A 20,602-nucleotide genomic window follows, 5' to 3' on the forward strand; every position below is an offset into this window, starting at 1 on the left:
AGATAGATAGATAGATAGATAGATAGATAGATAGATAGATAGATAGGGAGATAGATGAGAGAGAGAGAGAGAGAGAGAGAGAGAGAGAGAGAGAGAGAGATCCTTAGATGATTTCTGCCCTGATTCTAAAATGTGCCCTGGGACCTGGGATAAAGACCACCCCACATTAGACCATTGGGACCAGAATCCACATTTTAGGAAGTGCTCCAAGTGGTTCAGACACCGCTGGAGTCTCAGGCCAGCCTCGGTTGCACCCTAAATGCTGTTTCATCAGGAAGGTTTCTCCTGTCTCCTATCAAGATGGATGAGTTAGATCTCTGGATCACAGGTTAAAGAGAGAAGAGAGGAAGGAGGGGGCCTACACCATGAAGTCTCTCCCATTCCCCAATAGAGAGAGCAAGCATTTCTCAGAAAGCAACTCTTCCCCTGATATGACTACCCTGGGAGTAACTACAGAGAGAGAGAGAGAGAGAGAGAGAGAGAGAGAGAGAGAGAGAGAGTAGTCACTAAGTGAGCACCCTGTGTAATCATGGAGGAAGCCCCTCAGTGGTGATTCCTAGGCCTTAGGAGGAAAAGCTGGTACTCAGGCCAGAGAAGGCCTAACTATGTGTAGATTCTTCCTGAGCAGGGGCTGACACTAATATTCATATGCGTGATGCGTGCTTACTGTCTCGTATGGATTATACCCTTTGCATCTCTAAAGTGGCTCAGCCATTCACCCACACAAGGATTGTAAAGTACCAGGCCCATGAAATCCTTCATTCTGGGCCCTGGACACAGAGGCCAGACAGGGACATCTAAAAAGGTATTTACACAAGTATACAATGTGTTGTAGTTTCCTTTTAAATAAAAGTGTGTGTGTGCATACGGATATGTGTGCAAGCCAGAAGACAGCTTCAGCTTCATCCTCTACCATCAGCTTCCTTTGAGAAAGCATCTCCCTCTTGCCCAGAGCTAACCGATTAGGCTAGACTGACTGGTCCCAGGATCTCCCAGTATGTACGTCCACATTGCATCCCAGCATTACAGGGCTGGCATTATGAGTCTTTACCACCGCTGGCTTTTTGTAAGAGCACTGGGGACCAAACGTGGATCTTCAAGGCTGCACAACGAGCAAAGGAGTCATTGCCCCTGTGACTTGTTCCTAAGTAGAAATAAGCTATGGAGAGGGATGCATGAATTCTTAGAACTCAGAGGTCTCCTACCAAAAGGACAGGCATTGTCAATGCTGACATTTGTGCAGAGAGTATAACGCAATTTCTGTTTTTTAAAAATTCATAATATAGACTTATAAATAAGCATGAAAATCTGCTAATACACCCACAAGTATATACAGAGAACACTCTCAGGAAGTGAAACTGAGCCACAGGAAGCGGGCTTTGATTTTTTAGTAGTCCCATCAACAGTTTGTATTTGATATAGCAATCTTATGCTAGTCTTATTAGTTAAAAATACCTCAAACAAAAAAAAAAAAGGTTTCTTCAGAACTATGTTTTCTGAGTGTGTTACCCTGCATCAGCCCATTTAGTTCCCATATTTCAGGCTCCTTAATGAGGTACAACACAAGATACTCTAATTGATTAAGTTTGGCTTTTCTTGGATAATATATAATCCAATTTCCATCCCTTGGAATTAGATCTAGTATAATCCCCCAAAGGTCTTAATATGTAAAGATTTGCTCTGTGTGTGCGCGCACGCGTGCACACACACACACACATACACACACACACATACACACAATACACACACATATACACACACATACATACACACACACATACACACACACATACACACACAGACATACACACACACACACACATATGCATATGTGCTTGCAGTTGCCCTCAGACGTTAAAAGAAGGCACCAGATCCCCTGGAACTAGAGCTATAGGCAGCTGGGAAACCCTATCTATGCTGGTACCTGAACTCTAGTCCTCTGCAAGAGCAGCACACACCCTTAATCACCAACCACTGAGCAACCTCTCCAGCCTCAAGTTCTTAATTTTAATTAATGATGGGCCCCCCAGGTCTTCATCTGTGGATTTTAGTGCCGACACTTTAATATTGCTACTTATTATGCTTATGGTTTATTTTCAAAACTCAGATTGCTCACCAGTAAATCGCTACCAAATCAGGATTGGCTAGTTTTACAAATTCAAGGCCAGATATTTATGTTTCTTTTTGCCAAATTCCATCTAGTGGGTTCCAGTTGACCATTCAAATTTATTAATGTAATTCTGCATCTTTTATTCTATGCCTTCTAAGTTTGACAGTATCTGAAGTTTTATTTACTGCAAAGGTCATAAAATGTATGCACAATACAGACCAACAAACAAGTCTTTCCAACAGTCAACTTTTCAGCTGAAATGACTGAAGCCTACTTATCCTTATTCATCAAAAGAAAGCTGCCTTGTGAAGACTGGGTATCTTTCCAAGCCCAAGAGAAGACAGACGCTGGGCCCAGAGGAAAGCCGTAAACAGGCGATGTTTGTTCTTGTCTCACCTCTGCTTCTTTATTCTCCACCTCAGCCCTCACCCCACCCCCACCCCGCTCTGCCTCACTCCCAGCTGGCTGCCTCCTACCCTGGCCCTCAGTGAGTGTGTGCACGACCACATAAACAAGTACGGGTCTTGGTGTAAATGCTTGCCCTCCTCAGTTAAAACTCTTTCCTCCATGTTTACATTTAGAGCCCAGGCTCCTTCCAGTCGCCATTACTGTTATTTTATTATTGTTGTTGTGTGAGAGAGTGTGGATGCATGTATCATGTGGAGGTCAGAGAACAACTTCGGGAGTTAGTTATCGTTCTTCACTGTGGGACCTGGGCACTGAACCCAGGGCCCCAGATTTGCACAGCGAGCATTTGGCCCCATCTCAGTTTCTAGTGTTTCACTCTGTCTTTGAGACAAGGTCTCCTATGTAGCTCATCCTGGCCTTAAACTCTACATTACCCTTGCTGTAATCCTCCCGCCCCAGTCTCTACTATTGGGATTGGGATTTGCAGGCCCAGATCATACCTCTGGTATTGGAGTTTACACCTTTCTTCTGGCCCCAGGCCAAGGCCCCATTGCAGTTACTCAGGAGGCAGCAGATGGGATTAGCCATTCACCTTGGCTCCATCAAATGTGGCCATAGAGGTAAATCCAGGCTGAGCAAGCATGGCCACCCAGAGGCACCCTCAATGAGAGGTGCAGTTCTCAGAGAAAGAGCTGAAATGCTGAAAACTACCTAGGAGGCAAATGTTCCAAGTGTGTCAACATGGAAATAACAGTGGACACAACTCCATGTCTAAAGTGAACTAGGTTCAGCCAAGGTCGAAGAAGGGTGAGTCCTGAGATTACAGAATAGAGCACGAAGCATCTGGAGAGAGATGGTTCAGTGGTTAAGAGCACCAGCTACTCTTCTAGAGCACCCACATGGCGACTCACAACCATCTGTAATTCCAGTTCAAGGGATCTAATGTCCTATACAGGCAAAATATTCATACACTAAATTAAAATATGCTTATAAAAATAGAATAAAGTTGTGCATACCTGTAATCCCTACATTGGGCAGGCTATGAGTTCAGGGCCAACCTGGGCTATAGCATGAGATACACACATACACACACACACACACACAACACAACAGAGAGAGAGAGAGAGAGAGAGAGAGAGAGAGAGAGAGAGAGAGAATGAGAATGTGAGAAGTTATTGCCTTAACTTTTCAATCAATCTAGGGATTAAATCCTATTTTTGGCACAAATTAGCTATTTTAATCACCAGAAAAGCCAGTCTTCATACTTCAGTTCATGTTAAAGCAATACACAGCTAGAGCTACTGGTTAGTTATGGATATTCAGTGAGATCATATGGTAAGCTGCCTGGCTTGTAACAATATTTAATATGGCAGCTGTCGTTGTTAATATCATTATATCCCATCAGTATTATGAAGTTAAAAATAGTATTGTGAGGTCACAGAATAATAAAAGGTAGTGGGACTGGATAAAATGTATATGCTTACATATTTTTATGAAATGTATATCAACCATGGCATTTGCTTGTGTATATATATATATATATACAAATATATGGGAAAAATATAGCATATTCTTATATGCTTACATATTTTTATGAAATGTATATCAACTATGACATTTGTTTGTGTGTATATATATGTGGGCAAAATATAGCATATTCTTAGGATATATAGCATAGAAAGATAAGGTAAGAAATACATTCAAATACAGAAAAATAATAAAATATAGCTATCCTATAAATGGGTCCTTGAGAGTGTGCACTGTCTGTTGCACGGCTGTGCACACCTGTAGGGTTGTACAAATAAACACTAAACACTCACCTCCAGAAATGTAAGCCTTGTCGCAAGGGACTGAAGCAGATCTGTGGTGGAAAACAGTCCTTTTGTCTAAAATAGAAACTTTAAAGGGAGCCAAATTAACACATGACAAAGGAAGATCCAGTTCCCCTGGAGGGAAAAAAAAGTCCTTCCTTTTTGGAATGAGACCCGGGCATGACTGATAGCAAAACTGACGTTTCCTTCAGCCAAGCTGGGCGCTAACCGAGTAGGCGATTTTACTTCGTCACTTCACAAAAGACTCCCAAATTCACTGCAGCAGGCACTGCAAAATAAAAATGTTAAGTACATCCTAGCTGGGGGAGACGGAAGCCTTCGCGTTTCAATCAAAGGTTTGCAATAATAGGATTCGTTTAAAAAAAAAAAAGACAGATGGGATTAGGAAATGTTGCGGTGGAGCCTGTCGTGAGAGGCACAGGCAATCAGTCTTTTGTGGACCTGCACAATGATCCCAGAACCAGACTGGCTTAGGAAACCCTGGGACTAGGGCTCCCGAGAGAGGCCACCGGCTGCCGGACACCCTGCAGGGCAGGAGGCTGACACCATGCATCAGATCTACAGCTGCAGTGATGAGAATATTGAAGTTTTCACCACCGTGATTCCGTCCAAGGGTGAGTAACGATCGCCCTTGGAGTCCCCTACTGTGGCATCTCAGGCGGGAGGTGACTGATTGCTGTTGGACTAAGGTACACTGGTGCGTGGCACCCAGGGGTCCTGAGGTCTGCTGGCTTCTCCGTTTTGATGACTTTCGATCATCTCCCCCTTTCTGATTCTGAAAAGGGGGTACCAGGATAAACATCAATCATAGGGAAACAATCTATCAAGGCAGGGATGAGAGCAGTGTAGCGGTTCCTGCTTCACTTATTCCAACACGGGCAACCCAGCCGGCTCGGTGACAGGGACAGCAAGTGATTGTTAAGCAGACAGAGATGGAAACATAATTTCCAGGGTAGCCAACAGGCTTTTGCGGTGAGAAAGCAGGTTCTGAAAGGAGAATCGGCTGTCCCAAGGCCAACTCTGTCTGACTTGGGAGGAGGAAAGCTCCCCAGTGGCCTGACACCCAGAAAGGCAATGAAACTGAGCTCCGACTCCAGGCTGACTTCTCCACAGAAGCCCAGAATCACCTCACCCGGTACCACCAAAGGCAACACCTCAGAACCTTGGTTTTATAAGCTCTGGCTCCTGGCAATTGGTGCAAAACCCTGGGAAGGACTTTGCGAGACTGTCTTCCAGGGGAGCGCTGGTGACCCAGGACAGAGCCCCTCTGCCTTGACATTGTTCTGACCCTGAAGCCCTTTGGCTTGCTGAGGCACAGGCTCACCCCTGTGTCACTGTGACGCTGCGATGAGACGGTCTGGGTGTTTGTTGTACCCTAAGCCCACGTTCAAACAATTCTTCTCTCCCTCCCCTCTGATGTCAGCCACAGACAAGGGGCTTGCTGGGGATGGGGGGAGGGCGAGACTCAGTCTGGACCTAGACAGACAGCTGAAAATAAATTGAGATCTTGACATCTACTACAGAGGGAGGGGAAGGGAAGAAGAGGAGTTGGGAGAATGCCCATGTGTAGGAGGTGAAATTTTCTCTGGAGAGCTGAAAGCCAACCCGTCTGAAGAGGAACCAGCTAGATCTGTGTGAATAGAAATGACCTTTCCGTTAATTTTATCTCTGCGTTTGTTTCTGTGCGGTTTCTTTTTTGGAGGGGTAGAGGGTTACGTTGCTTCTGGTGAACCAGGAGCACATAAATGGGAAGCAAGTCCTGAACCACTGAACTGTCCCACAAGTCCTGTGGATACATCCTGAGTGGGAAAGAAGAAAAAGCTGAAAATTTATCTATGCTCAATAGCATACTTGGAACCATAGACAATTCTGCAGAGTGTTTATGGACATATTTGGGGGGCAAAGTATGCAAAAAAGACTAGAAAGGGCCATATGTGATTTAAAAAAAACAAAAAACAAAAACCCAGTGAGCCCCGTGGCCCTGGAGAAGGATGGAAGGAGACATAGCCAAGGTGAAAAAGGTGTAAGATCTCATTGCTAACCCTTGGGAAGCAAACATCCTAGTATGTCTGTTTTCACTGAGAAGGGTAGCTCAAGCTGAGGCCTGAGGATCTCAGGACCAAGGCCAACTGTAGCATAGAGCAGCGCATTGTCCCCAAAGGAGAAGAACAAGTATGTCTATTTCTTGTCATCTAAAAAGTAAGAAGAAAGCGTCCTCGATAAAGCGGCTATGAGATTTCTGCCGTTTCTGTGCTCTGTGACCTTGGACCAGCTACTTAACTCCTTCATGCATGAGTTCCCACTTCTGTAAAAGATAAAAAAAATTTAGCTTCCAACGTTATCATGGAGAATAAATGGACTGATACACGGAGCTACTGCAATGGAGCAGGCTTGATCGCGCAGCATCAAACGTATCGCATACAAAGTGATTTATGTTTTCAGCTTGTATGTGTGGCCATGAATATGCTCACTAAAGATGAATGTTTGGTCCTGTATTCTTTCTGTCTTCATCCATCATTGTGCCTTAAACTAAGTATTCATAGACTCTTCACTGCTAGGGACTAATTTTCTAGAAAGGATTATTTGCAGCTTTTGGAGGGTCTCAGTGGGTGGAGCACGTCTCTTTCTATGCCTCGCTTTGCCCTGGGACCTCCTGAGAGCCTTCCAGCAGAAGGATCCCATGGAAAGGAGCTGATGCTCTCAGTTCTGAGTCACTGCGTATGGAATCAACCAATAGCTCTTGTCCTAGGTTGCCTCCAGAGCTGCAGAAAGACCAGTTTACTCAACTTCATCTAACAAGGTCTGAGTCCCCTGAGGCTATGCAGGATCCGTGGGCACCAATGAACAACAAATCTCCCCTGAACAGGCTCAGCAATGCAGATAGCAGAGCCTAGACAGCCTAGGTTAGGAGCAAGAGCCCTAAACCTGCTGTGGGGGTGCAATCTGTGGTCCCAGCACTTGAGAGGTTGAGATAGGAGAATCGTGATCTCCAGGCAAGCCTGGGTTAAATGTAAAACCCTATCTCAAAAAGATTGTGGAGGCTGGGCTCAATCAGCAAAGTGTCTTCGCACAAACACAAGGAACTGAGTCCAGACCTTCAGAACCAGGTAAAAAGCTGGGCAAGTGGCACCTGGCTATAACTCAGGAGGGTAGAGTCCAGTAGATCCTTGTAGCTCGTCAGCAGCCGGGTTAGCCAAATTGATGAGCTATCGAATGATGAGTTCAATGAGAGACCCATCTCAAACTAAACAATAAAATATAGAAACCAATGAAGGAAAGCCATTCAGTGTCAACCTCTGCCCCCGCCAAGCACACGCACAGCACACAGGTACACATACCATGACACATGTACAAACACACTAACAAGTGCATACTCCACAACTCACATGGACGCACACATTAACAAGAACATACACCATAACACACACACCAAAAAGTACATATTCCACAATATACACACATATATAACACACTAATGGGTAGATGCACTGCAACACACATACATACACACTCTAACAAGTACATAAATCACACCACATGCACACACACACACACACTCACAGTGTGGCCTCCACTCTTTCATGAATTGAGTGAATGTTGTATCCCTAGAGACTCACAATGCCGTGGGACCCATGCTGCATGACAACCCAGAGTAGAGATGAGGGTGACCGGCCATCACCATCAGGCTCAACTTGAGCCATTATCAGAACTGTTTGCTACTTCTCTTTCCAATGTATGTGTGTTGGGATCAGGCTGATAGCTACACTGTTCAATGGGGCTGTCTTACTATCTTGTAACATTATGGTACTTTTAATGTATTTGTTTTAATGTGCATTAGTGTTTTGCCATGGAAAGTTTCAGGTCCCCTGAAAGTTGAGTTACAGACAGTTGTGAGCCGACATATGGGTTCAAGGAGCTAAACTTGGGTCCTCTGGAAGAGCAGTCAGTGCTCTTAACCCCTGAGCCATCTCTCCAGCCCCGTTTCTAACGTATCTTAAAACAGACCATAGCCAAGTCTGTAGCTGAGACTGTGTGTGTCCTCTTCTATTCTAGAGAGAAAGAGCCCTTTCAGGAAATGTGTGTCGTAGACATAGCTCATGGTGACTTCTAAAGATGGAAGCTGTATTCCACTCAGATGTTGCAGCAGAACTTACTTCTACAAGCACCCCAGAGAAGGGTTGGGGAGCCAGCGAACAGCAGAGGGCAGAGAGATAGACAGCGAGAAGTTCCCCGCTGAAGCAGGAGCAGCCATCATTACCTTCTCTTCCTCCTGCCTTCATCTGGCAGAAAAGTCCTTGGACCACACTATTTCCTGGGTGCTTGCTCTTTGCCAGGTTCTGGGCAAGGGCTTCATGAAGGCTGGTTCCTTTACCCCTTGACATAACCTTCTACTTAAGTGCTGCTATTATTCCTGTCTGTCACATGAAGAAAGGGAGGCTGTGAGAGAGTGAGAAAATAGCCTGTCAGGTTCACACGCAGCTGGAGTCAGTCAGTGTATCAGTCAGTATGTTGAACTCCAGGCTTCATGACTACAAGGACTTTGCAGAAAATAACAGGGGCAGCTCTCTTTTTTATTTTTTAAATTGAGCTATATATTTTTCTCTGCTTCCTCCCTTTCTACCCTCTCCCAAGATCCCAATGCTCCCAATTTACTCAGGAGATTTTGTCTTTTTCTCCTTCCCATGTAGATCCATGTAAGTCTCTCTTAGGGTCCTCATTGTTGTCTAGGTTCTCTGGGATTGTGAATTGTAGGCTGGTTTTCTTTGCTTTATGTCTAAAAGCCACTTATGAGTGAGTACATGTGATATTTTCTTACTGTATCTGGGTTGCCTCACTCAACATGATGTTTTCTAGCTCCATCCATTTGCCTGCAAATTTCAAAGATGTTATTTGTTTTTCTGCTGTGTAGTACCCCATTGTGTAAATGTACCACATTTTCCTTATCCATTCTTTGGTCGAGGGGCATTTAGGCTGTTTTCAGATTCTGGCTATGACAAACAAAGCTACTATAAACATAGTTGAGCACATGTCCTTGTGGTATGGCTGAGAATCCTTTGGGTATATAGCCAAAAATCGTATTGCTGGGTCTTGAGGTAGGTTCTTTCCTAATCTTCTGAGAAATTGCCATACTGATATCCAAAGTGACTTACCAGTTTGCACTCCCACCAGTAATGGAGGAGTGTTCCCTTTACCCCACAACCTCTCCAACATAAGCTGTCATCAGTGTTTTTGATCTTGGCCATCCTTACAGCTGTAAAAGGCTATCTCAGAGTTGTTTTGATTTGCATTTCTCCAATGGCTAAGGACGTTGAGCATTTGTTTAAGTGTCTTTCAGCCATTTTAGATTCATCTGTTGAGAGTCCTCTGTTTAGGTCTGTACCCCATATCTTTATTGGATTATTTGGTTTTTTTTTTTTGATGACCAGTTTCTTGAGTTCCTTGCCTACTTTGGAGATCAGCCCTCTGTCCGATGTGGGGTTGGTGTAGACATTTTCCCATCTGTAGGCTACCATATGTCTTGTTGACTGTGTCCTTTGCTTTACAGAAGCTCGTTTCAGGAGGAAGGACGGCACTCTTATGCCACTGATTTGATATGTGTTGAGAAGTCAACCAGGATAGAGACAAAGCAGGATTTGGGTCGCAGTAGATCATAGCGATATGAAAGGTAGACATAGATATGACTGGGCATAGGGTGACATAAAACATACAAGATCAAACATTACAGATATGTTCCCCTGATGTGAGGAATCTCAAGTGGTCAGCTTCAGGAAATGAAATTCTAATTACCAGAGCTGAGGACAGTGGCTGTTACTATAATAAGATCCACACCGCGGCCCAGCAAAGCACTGTAACTTTTTAATAGCTAACTGATTTAAATTTTTTTTCCAGATAGGGTTCTTCTGTTAACCCAGGCTAGCTAGAATTCACTATGTACCCAAGGATGCCTTTGAACTCCTTATCCTCCTCCTGTCTCCACTTCCCAAATTCTGAGATTACAGATGTAAACCAACACACCAGCTTTCATGTGGTCCTGAGGGTCAACTCCAGAACTGCATGCATCGCAAGCAAGCATGCTAGCAACTAAGCTACCTTTCCTACTAAGAAGATTTTAAGTTCTGGTATTCACACACTCACATACACATACATGCATACACAGACAGACAGACAGACACACACACGCACGCACAGAGTACAAGTTACCATTTACCCACACCAGATGTACAGATCACTGGCGTGTACCTTCATTGTGCTGCACACCACAGCCCGTCCATCTCCTGACTTTTTCATTGGCCCAAACAGAAACTCTATGCTAATAACAATAATGCCCCACTCCTCCAGCCTCCCAGGTCCTGGGAATGATCATTCTGTTTTGCATCTGTTTATGATGTCAACTGCCCTATATACTCAGATAGGTAGAGTCATGCATGGAATATCTCTTCTTTTGTCTCATTTAACCTGGCCCCATCTCTCAAGGTTTACGCATGCTCCCTTTACTTTTCAAGGCTGAGCAGTGTTCCAGTGTGTGGGTATACCATATTTATCCATTCATCTGTTGATGGGCACTGGGTTCTTAGCAACCTTTAGCTATTGCAAATGATGCTATAGAAATTTTATTGTAGTCAAGCTGAGTGACATCTTAAATTGCAGTGGGACTCAGCTTTTTCTTCCCAATCCCTTCCCAGTAGCCCACCCCCAACCAGGACCAAACATTCTCAGGTCTGTACCGTAGCATCTTCTAAGACCATTTCTTTATCTCTTTCAGTGTCCAGTCCGTCCAGAAGAAGAGTCAAAAGCTCTCAGCATCTCTTGACCAAAAACGTAAGAAATTCTATTTCATTTTGATCCTCTTTGGCTGACTTTCAGTACAAAAACAACGGTGGCTTCTTGACTCCTGCTCTCTCCCCTGCTCTCAAGGATGAGAAGGCAAGGGTGTCTCATGTGGTTGTTTGTCCATTTATCCATAATAGCTGGCAAATACCAACCATACACCAAAGAGTCCCCCAAGAGACTCCTCATTTTGCCATTTTCCCCGGGCGCAGGGGAGACCTACTCTGTATGTGCACAGAGTTCATAATGCAGCTGTAGCAGCCTGGTCTGCACATTTGTAATGTAACTTTTTCTCACCATTGTAGATAGCAGTGAATCACTGGTACAGTTCCTTATGGTGTAGGTTTCCTAGCAGAATGAACAGGTAACAGAGTGAGAACAGCTCATCCATCCACCCACCCATCCATCCCTCGGGTACTGGCATTTCTGGTATGTCAGAGAAGCTGTGGTGGATATACAGAATCTGAGAGTAATTTTGTTGCTTGCTTGCTTGCTTGCTTGAGAGTCCTCATGCAGTTCAGTCTGTCTGCAAGCCCACCACGCAGCCCTAGCTAGCCAGAAACATGAAATATTCTTGCCTCAACCTCCCAAATGCTGAGATCACAGGCATGGCTTTTTAAGAAATTGGGTTTACTTACAGATTTGTCTGGCAATGCCAGGAATTCTGAACAATTCAGGGGTTTCCAGCCTTGCACTGTCCTTTTTCTGCAGCCTCGCTTTGAATTTTGAATTGTGCTTTGGAATTTTTAATGCATTAAAGTTGTTTGCACACTCTTAGAGGCTAAGGATGCTATGGCTTCTCACTGCGCACACACATCTCCTTATGTCAGAACTATCAATGTCTGTGCTGTATTGCAAAAGGAGGACTGATTGGTTCCTCTTGATGACGTGGAGTTGTTATCATAAATTTTACACAGTACTGTTAAGGATTTTTTAGGTATTGTAATTTAAAAAATCTTTTCTCTCGTCTAAAAATTTTTTTTAATTAAAAAGGGTTTATTTGTTGTTCTGATAAACATTCTTTATATTTTCTTTTAAAGAACACAGGAACATTGATCACCCTCAACAGGACAGAGAGGCCAGGCGGTAACAAGAGCATTGCCTACTACAGCTTTCTTATACTCCAATTCCAAATCATTACAAAACCTCAAACCCTGCAGCGATCCTCAATTCAGCATCACAGAATTCTGAGACGCTGTACAATAGAGTAGAAAATGCAAAAAGTTTGTAGTCAAATTGCCTATGTGCAAACCCCAGCTCCATCAACTTCTCTTTGTTTGAGTCAGTTGCCCAACTGCCCTAGAACTCTGCTTCCTTACCTTTAGGATGAGGTTGATACAAACATGTCTCTCAAGGAGAAGGGACAAAGAACTTAACACACAGCAAGTGTCTAGTTTACAGATCGTCACATATCAAACATTCAATAAATGTTGGTATGCATTTTTTTATTTGGGTTTGTTTTATTTCATTGAGATAGGGTCTCCGTATGTAGTTCTGACTGGCATGGAACTCTCTATGTAGACCAGGATGACCTTGAAGTTGCAACCTTTAGGTGATGCACATGGATATAATAGAAGTAGCTTAAGAGAAGTCGCCCACACAAGGAGTGGGTCTGTTAAACTTTCCAGGATAAGGAGCCTTTGGTAATAAGTAGGAAAGTTGGCAAGAGGAAAATCCACCTACCTCTGCCTGCCAAGTGCTGAATTAAAGGTGTATATTACCATATCCAGCTGTCTTAGGGTTTTATTGCTGTGAAGAGACACCATGACCATGACAACTCTCATAAAGGAAAACATGTAACTGGGGCTGGCTTACAGTTTCAGAGGTTTAGTCCATTATCATCATAGCAGGGAGCATGGCAGCATGCAGGCAGACATGGTGCTGGAGAAGGAGCTGAGAGTTCTACATTTTGATCTTCTGGCAGCAGAAGGGGGCTACCATACTAGGCCTAGCCTAAGCATATAAGACCTCAAAACCCACCCTCCAACAAGGCCACACATACTCCAACAAGGTCACACCTAGCTACAGGACAAGCATTCAAACACATGAATCAATGAGGGCCATTTCTATTCAGGCCACCAAACCAGCCATTGGTGTGTTTTTAAGTGAAAAATGTCCATATACTATAAGATAATTATGCTTATTGTCTGACAATGGATTATTTTTGTGAATTGCTTTTATTCAGTTAATAATAGATCTTGAGAATCTTTCCATGACAAAAATTTGTGAGTATCTGTGATATATATATATCCTTGTCAATGGCTACATAACATTCCAATGTATGAATTATTAGTTTTTATTTACCCAAGTCAAATCTGGAATTTTTAAATTCATTATCCAAAGTCACCAATAAATAGAGTTTCTCCATGATTTCTATTAAGATGAGGCCCCACAGAAGGTTCTTATGGATATCGTTATGTTCTTATAAGTTTATTCTTATACATCTTTGAGGATAAATTTGTAGATGTGAAGAGACTGGTCGGGAGGATTAGAAGGCTTTTGTAGTCATTGCCAAAGTCCTTCAACGACCTCTTTTCTAGAACGCCATGCCAATACCGCAGGATATTCCTGTTGTTAACGCTTTCCCAGGCTGATAGATGGAAACGCCTTATTATTTTATTTTGCATTTCTTCCATTTTAGTGTAGTTCTTAATTTCTTTCATAGATTTATTGACCATTCAATATTTTTCCTGTGGGTTCTTTATTCATCTCATTTGCCTGCTTTTATGTCAGTTGTATATCTTTTTTTAATTTATTTATTTTTATTTTATGTGCCTTGGTATTTTGCCACGGGTGTTGGGTTGCCTGGACTGGAGTTACAGACAGTTGTGAGCTGCCATGTGGGTACTAGGAATTGAACCTGGGTCCTCTGGAAAGTACTCCGTGTTCTTAATCACTGAGCCATCTCTCCAGCCCAGGGAATATCTTTTTATAAGGGCTTTTGGAAGCCTTTGCTATATTAGGAAGGAGGAAGGTTGTGAGTCATGAGATCCTGACCTCACTCATAATCCCTGAGAATTAACAACTCAGTTCATAATGGAGATGGAAGGGAAGGATTGTTCACAGATAATTCAGATAACTTCATTGAGGGTGATTCAGCCTTGGCCAATAGCTGCCCAGCTCCCCGTCTGTTTACAAAGCTCAGGCTACAGAACACACAGGCCAGGCTAGAAAGGGCGACTCAAGCCTGAAATCCTTGTCTTGGTGAGGAGGGGGCGTGGGGCTTCTGTCCAGTTCTCCAGTGTGGCATCCTGAAAGTACCACAGGAAGTCCCACCCTACTGTGCACGGACACCAACACTGACAGATTGACAGAGTTCATTTGCATCTCCTGTCACTCCTCGGGCCGCCATGTGGATAGAAACGCATTTCCTTCCTCCTCCAAGAATACCGCTTTCCTCTCTGACTCATCCTCAGGGCCCAAGTAGCTTCCTCTGGGACTCCATGTGAGCGCGTTTTCTTCCAAATGCGAAGGCACATCCCCCTTCTCGGGAGTGCTTTCTCTCCCTCCCTCTCCTTTTTCTCTCCTTTTCTGATTCCCAGTCTGTTTTATTGACGTCCTAATCATCCCGATGCCTGTGAATGTCATAGAAATCTCTCAAGAGACTGCACCCACACAAGGCATGGATCTGTTAAGCATCCCAAGATAATGGAGCCCTTTGATAATAAGCAGGGGAGCTGGCGAGAGGAAAGACAGAGAAACAGGATTGGAAATATCACTTTGTCCCCAAATTTGATGCTTGGTGGGGACATCTGTGTAGAATCTCCTGGCGTATTCACAAAGCATTCGATTGTACTTGAAAATTCCCAGCTGGGTATAGGTGCTTCTGCGGTTTTACAGAGAGCTTTTACTCAGGAGCCATGAAACTGTGGTACTCTTTGGTTCTGTAAGGGCAGCTCTATGACCTTAAGAAAGACACAAAGCTCCTTTTGACCTTAATTTCCCTGTGTGTAAAATTTTAGAGTCTGCTTGAACATTTCTATAGATTCCTTCTGCCCCAAGCCACGATTGTGTCCCTCCATCTAGGTCTCAGCTGTCTAATTCATCTGACCTCCCAGCTGGCAAACAACAGGGGCTTGAGGTGTCAGGGAATGGACTTCCCAGAAATGTGATAAGATAACACTTCGGTAGACAGTGTGATCTTAGCCTAGGACAGGAAAAACCATCACCAAATTCTTGTTTTCCCTCCTCTGCCCAATTAACATCTCATGCTCCCGCCCCACCTCTCAGGTCTTAGCTCTAAACTCAGGATGCTAAGGACATGCTCACAGACTGCTTTGCTCTACAGATACTGGCAGTAAGTTCTACAGACAGGAAAACAAGCCAGGGGCTCAGCAGCCAGCTCTTGTCACACTTTGGGGATGACTCAGAAAGTAGCGCATGTGCAAACACACACACACATACACACACACACACACACACATACACACACATACACGTGCAAACACACACCTACAAACACACACACGTGCAAACACACACACGTGCAAACACACACACACACACACGAACTTTGCTCAGCCTTCCTCAAAGTCTTGCAGGGAACCAAGTAAGTTACCATTTCTGAAATGCCCAGAGCAGGAAAAGGCAAGGATTGTCAGGCCAGTGATGATCCCAAGTGCTCAGAATAACCCCCAGTTTTTCCCATAGATGCAACTGGTTCCTAAATGGATCAGAGAAGAGTGAATGCCCTACCCAATTTAAGACCAAATGTGTGATCTTCAATTTCTAGGCAAAGGGCTCTTTGTGGTAAATTGAAAGAAAGAAGGATGGCTTCTCTTCTGGTTCTCTGTGGGAGAAATGAAGATTAGGTCTTCAGAACACTTTAACATACTTACAAATCAGACAGGTGAATGTGTGCCCTGAAGACATCAGGAATCTTTGCTAATAACAGGCATTGATTCTGTTAGTCCAGCAAGGGTGAGCATGAATATCCCTACTCTGCTCAATTACTGAGTGTCAAAACTGGGCCTTAAGGTCCTAGAACGTGGCTGAGTTGGTTGAATGTTTGCTTACCATGCATGCAGCTCTGGGTTTGAACCCTATCTTGGTGTATTCACAGCATTCTGCAGGTGGAGGCAGGAAGGTCAGAACTTCAAAGACATCCTTCGGCCACATAGCAAGTTGGAGGCTAGCCTAGACCACGTGGCCTTATTAAAAATAAAGTATCTGGAGCTGGAACTCAGGCTGACCTGAGCCCAAATGGAGTTATCTTGTTCTTCATTGGTAATCTGATAGGAGACGGAGATTTTATTATTTTAATATGCATTTAGTCACTAGTGTTCAGCAAATTTGTGGGGTTTGCTCATATTTTCCCTCCATTTTTCTATTGTTTTTTCAATTTTATCATGTGGTAAAGAGTCTTATGAACATATGTAATGCTGTGTGTCATATTAAGCTATAGTCTGTTTTAGTGTTTGTTGTTCAACACACAACTTTGACCTGACTTATCACCCAAATCAAATAGAGACACTTTCCCGTGGTGACCTGATATTTATTCCAACCATATCATTAAAGATACAGTGTCCTCCACTGACTTGAAACACCACTCTGTTATCATGTCTTTAAAAGCCCATTTATTTCTGCTCTGGAATCCCCCAACACCAGCACTGTAGTTCTGTGTAGTCAACTGAAGCAGGTCTGCCAAAAGCTAGGCCATCAGGACCGAGCCCATCCTCCTGACTCGCAGATGCACGGGAGCCCAGAGTGGACACAGAATGGGCCCTTGCAGGGCAGCTGTGCACAGAAGGAAGTGGCGGGGGCAGTGCAAGCCTTGGGGAGGCTGCAGTGTTATGGAATACGGCAGCGTCTAATGAATGAGACTCATGGAGTAAGGACAATCAGCATGAATGACTCTGTGTCCTGCAGAGGGATAAAATATGCAGAATCTGCTCCCTGGCTGCCAAGATTCCCTTCACGACTCCCCGTGTTAAGATAAAATGGTGGCTATTATTTGTCTCCTGGGTTTACGTTTTTGAATTTTCTCAGTGATTTAAGTACCCTCGGGGATTGGTTCCAAGACATCCACAGATACCAGCCTTCACAGGCTCATGTTCCCTGTGTAAATGGCACAGCCTGTGCATTCAGTCCGCACACACACTCGCGACACTCTCTCTTCTCCAGGTCACACACTGCGTAAAGAGAATGCAATGCTATGTCACTGCTGCTGCGTGCTGTCAGCTAGGGGATGAAGAGCGACCTCTGTGCACAGTGTAGTGGCAGGTGGCTTTTAAAGCGGAACCATTAAGAACGTCATACCATAGTTTGATCTTATCTTCTCCCTCCCTCCAGCTTCCCCTCTCCCCCAGATCCTTCCAATCCCACCCAACTTCAAGTTCCTTCCCTCTCTTTAACACAAACAGAACCAACAACCCATCATGGGGTCAGATCTGTGTTGGCACCTGCCCTGGAGTGTGGCTGATACACCCAGTGTCACTCCGTTGAAGAAAACTGAGTTTTCCTCTCCTCGTGGCTGTCAGCTGTGAATAGCTTCTGGGCGAGGGGTGGGACTTCATGCCCACAGTCATTCCTCCATGCTGGGTTGTGTCTGTCTTGAGCTTCTGCATGCTACAGCATCCTGCAAACCCACATGTGTGCCTTCCCTATTGCATCTAGAAGGCCGTGTCCTTACAGTCACCCACCACCTCTGGCTCTTACCATCTCTGCCCTCTTTCTGCATAGGCAAATATAATCTTTCATTAACACTTCCCACGCCATGTATTTTGATCATATCTACTACCATTCCTCTTCATAACTCCTTCCACATCCACCCCCCCCATGCTGTCTTATCTGCTTCTGGGGGTGAGGCCATCCATCGAAGAATGGTTGACCTTCCAGAGGTGACACCATTGAAGAGAAACTCCCTTCCAGAGAAGCCACCAACTGTCAATAGCTTTTCATCTTGGGGTGGGGGCTCATGATCCCCCTCCTCCCTCGTGTTGGAATGTGGATTCGCTTGATCTTGTGCGAGTAACCACAGCTGCTGTGAGTTCCTCGATGGCCCCTGATGGTCAGGTTATTGATGTACCATTTGTGGCTGAGCACTACTAGCAGACGATAGTAATGAAACCACCTTAGCTTTTAGCCCTCCCTTCTGAGTTTCTGCGATCTCCACTCAATGAAAATTCACTTCCTGCCACCCTGATCCAGGCTCCTTACAGTTCCCTGGTGCACATGAGGTGGGTGCGGGGCGGTCCCAGCTCTGGGGGACTCAGGGGAGGATGACTCACTGTGTTCCTTGTGCCCTGCAGGTGGTGATCGAGTCGGACCTGTACCCGCCAAGACCCCTGGAGCTGCTGCCTCAACGCTGTGAGCGCCGGGATACAGGCGACCGCAGGTTTGGCCGACTCCAGACCGCCAGGCCGCCAGGGACGCATCCCACCAAAACCCCGGTCAGGCCTGGTATGTGAGTTCCTCTGGTACCCCAGGTGCTGGGACCCCTGAGGGTGTGACTTTCCCAGCAAGGGCTCGTATGTGACCTATCTTGTGGTTGGTCATCCCTGGGCAGGCTGATTGAGCATTCATCTTTCAAAACAAACAAACAAACAAAAAACACCTGCTATTGGGTCTCACCTACAGAGGTAGGACAACCGATACCTTCACCTATATGAAAGGCCCTAGATTCATCCCCAGGATCAGCACCACAACCATAGCAACCAAACTGTACCATTTTTTCCACATTTGAGTGACTTAATAATGTAAAAAGAATTTAGGGGTAAACCTGTTTGAAATCTGGAAACAGTAATGCTACCTTGGATATTATTTTTCTGAAATGGCTTCTCCCTAAGTGGTAACATAGAATTCAACTACTAGCCCACTGAAGTTTCTAATCGTACTTTCTAAGTGATAGTTTAGGCTTTTTTCTGTTCTGCCATCAGTGGAAAACTCATGTTTTAATTCCAAAAATACATAGTTGAGGTTACACTTGTAACCTCAGCATTTGAGAGCTGAGGCAGGCGGACTGTCATGAGTTCAGGGTCAGCCTAGGCTTGAGGAGATCCTACCTCAAAACCCAGGAGTTAGGGTGATAGCTCAGTTGTTAAAGTTTTGTGACACAAACATTAGGGCTAGAGTCTAACATACAAAGTGGGTGTGCAGTGTGTGTGTGTGTGTGCGCGCGCGCAACCCCGTGCAGGGTATGCAAGTGTGAGCACAACCCTGTGCAGGGTGTGCAGTGTGTGTGTGTGTGTGTGTGCGCGCAACCCCGTGCAGGGTATGCAAGTGTGAGCACAACCCTGTGCAGTGTGTGTGTGTGTGTGTGTGTGTGTGTGTGTGTGTGTGTGCAGTGTGTGTGTGTGTGTGTGTGTGTGCAGTGTGTGTGTGTGTGCGCGCGCAACCCCGTGCAGGGTATGCAAGTGTGAGCACAACCCTGTGCAGGGTGTGCAGTGTGAGTGTAATTCTGTGCTGGGGAGGCAGAGGCAGGAGAACCCCAGGAGCTCCCTGGTCGGCCTAATGGGCAAGCCTCAGATCTCAAGGAAAGACTGTCTCAAAAACAAGATAAATGACACCTAAGGTTAACTTCTGGCTTCCACATGCACCCCCTTCATTTTATGCATCCGCACACACTGATATGAACACACACCTGTACACACACACACACAAAGAAAATCCAAAATGTTGTCAAAGCTTTGGGCATTAACAGTTTTGTATTTTACAGGACCTGACATGAATCTTTATTGACTGCGTTCCTTCATCTTTTCCCATTCCAGGCCCCTTCTTTGTTGATGTTTTCTTCCAAGTTCTGTTGTTGTTTGTTTGAGTTGTTGCTTTTCTCAGGTGTCAGACTAGGTTTCTTTGTCTCACCCTGCACTCATGATCGACAGTACAAGATCACATAAACCAAGCGAGGCCCTCAGTTAAGTTCGATTGCACACATGTAAACAGAAAGGAAGCATTAGAAAAGCCACAATCTGCCTTGCAAATTAGAGGAGATAGATTCTTCTCTGCGTCTATGTATAGGTGAGTGGGAGGGTGAGCGTGTGTAGAAAGAAAAAATAGGCAGAATATTCCTCTTTGCTCCAAAAATCATAAAGTCAATTTAAAAGCCATACCTCTTGAATTACTGTGTACACACTTATCAACGAGAGGCCTTTCCCTGATGTAGGGTTGAATTCAGAAGGACGCTAGTCCACCTATGGATCCCGAGGCTTCATTACTGACACACCCAGGTGGTGCTGCTTTTGTGGCTTCAGGGTCAACAGATTGAGCAGCAAGGTTTTAGAGAGAAGCTATTACAGAGATATCCAAAGTGGGGCCCCAGGAGCAGCACCCGAAATATTTTAAAAGACACATTTTATTTGACTAGAAATTCCAGGGTTAAGGCATAGCAATCTGTGTTTTACACACACACACACACACACACACACACACACACACACGAGAGAGAGAGAGAGAGAGAGAGAGAGAGAGAGAGAGAGAGAGAACC

General features: G+C 44.7%; 1 protein-coding gene across 1 annotated transcript in view; it reads left to right on the forward strand.

The window, feature by feature from the left end:
- Nucleotides 1-4,328: 4,328 nt before the first annotated feature.
- Vxn (vexin) overlaps nt 4,329-20,602 on the forward strand; it is a 29,285-nt gene continuing 13,011 nt past the window's right edge. The window contains exons 1-3 of the mRNA XM_075971343.1: nt 4,329-4,964; nt 11,114-11,169; nt 18,429-18,579. Of these exons, the coding sequence (XP_075827458.1) occupies nt 4,898-4,964; nt 11,114-11,169; nt 18,429-18,579 (274 nt within the window). The 5' untranslated portion in view covers nt 4,329-4,897. The remainder of the gene's footprint in view (nt 4,965-11,113; nt 11,170-18,428; nt 18,580-20,602) is intronic.

Source organism: Microtus pennsylvanicus, chromosome 5 (genome assembly GCF_037038515.1).
Source record: "Microtus pennsylvanicus isolate mMicPen1 chromosome 5, mMicPen1.hap1, whole genome shotgun sequence".
Lineage (NCBI taxonomy): Eukaryota > Metazoa > Chordata > Mammalia > Rodentia > Cricetidae > Microtus > Microtus pennsylvanicus.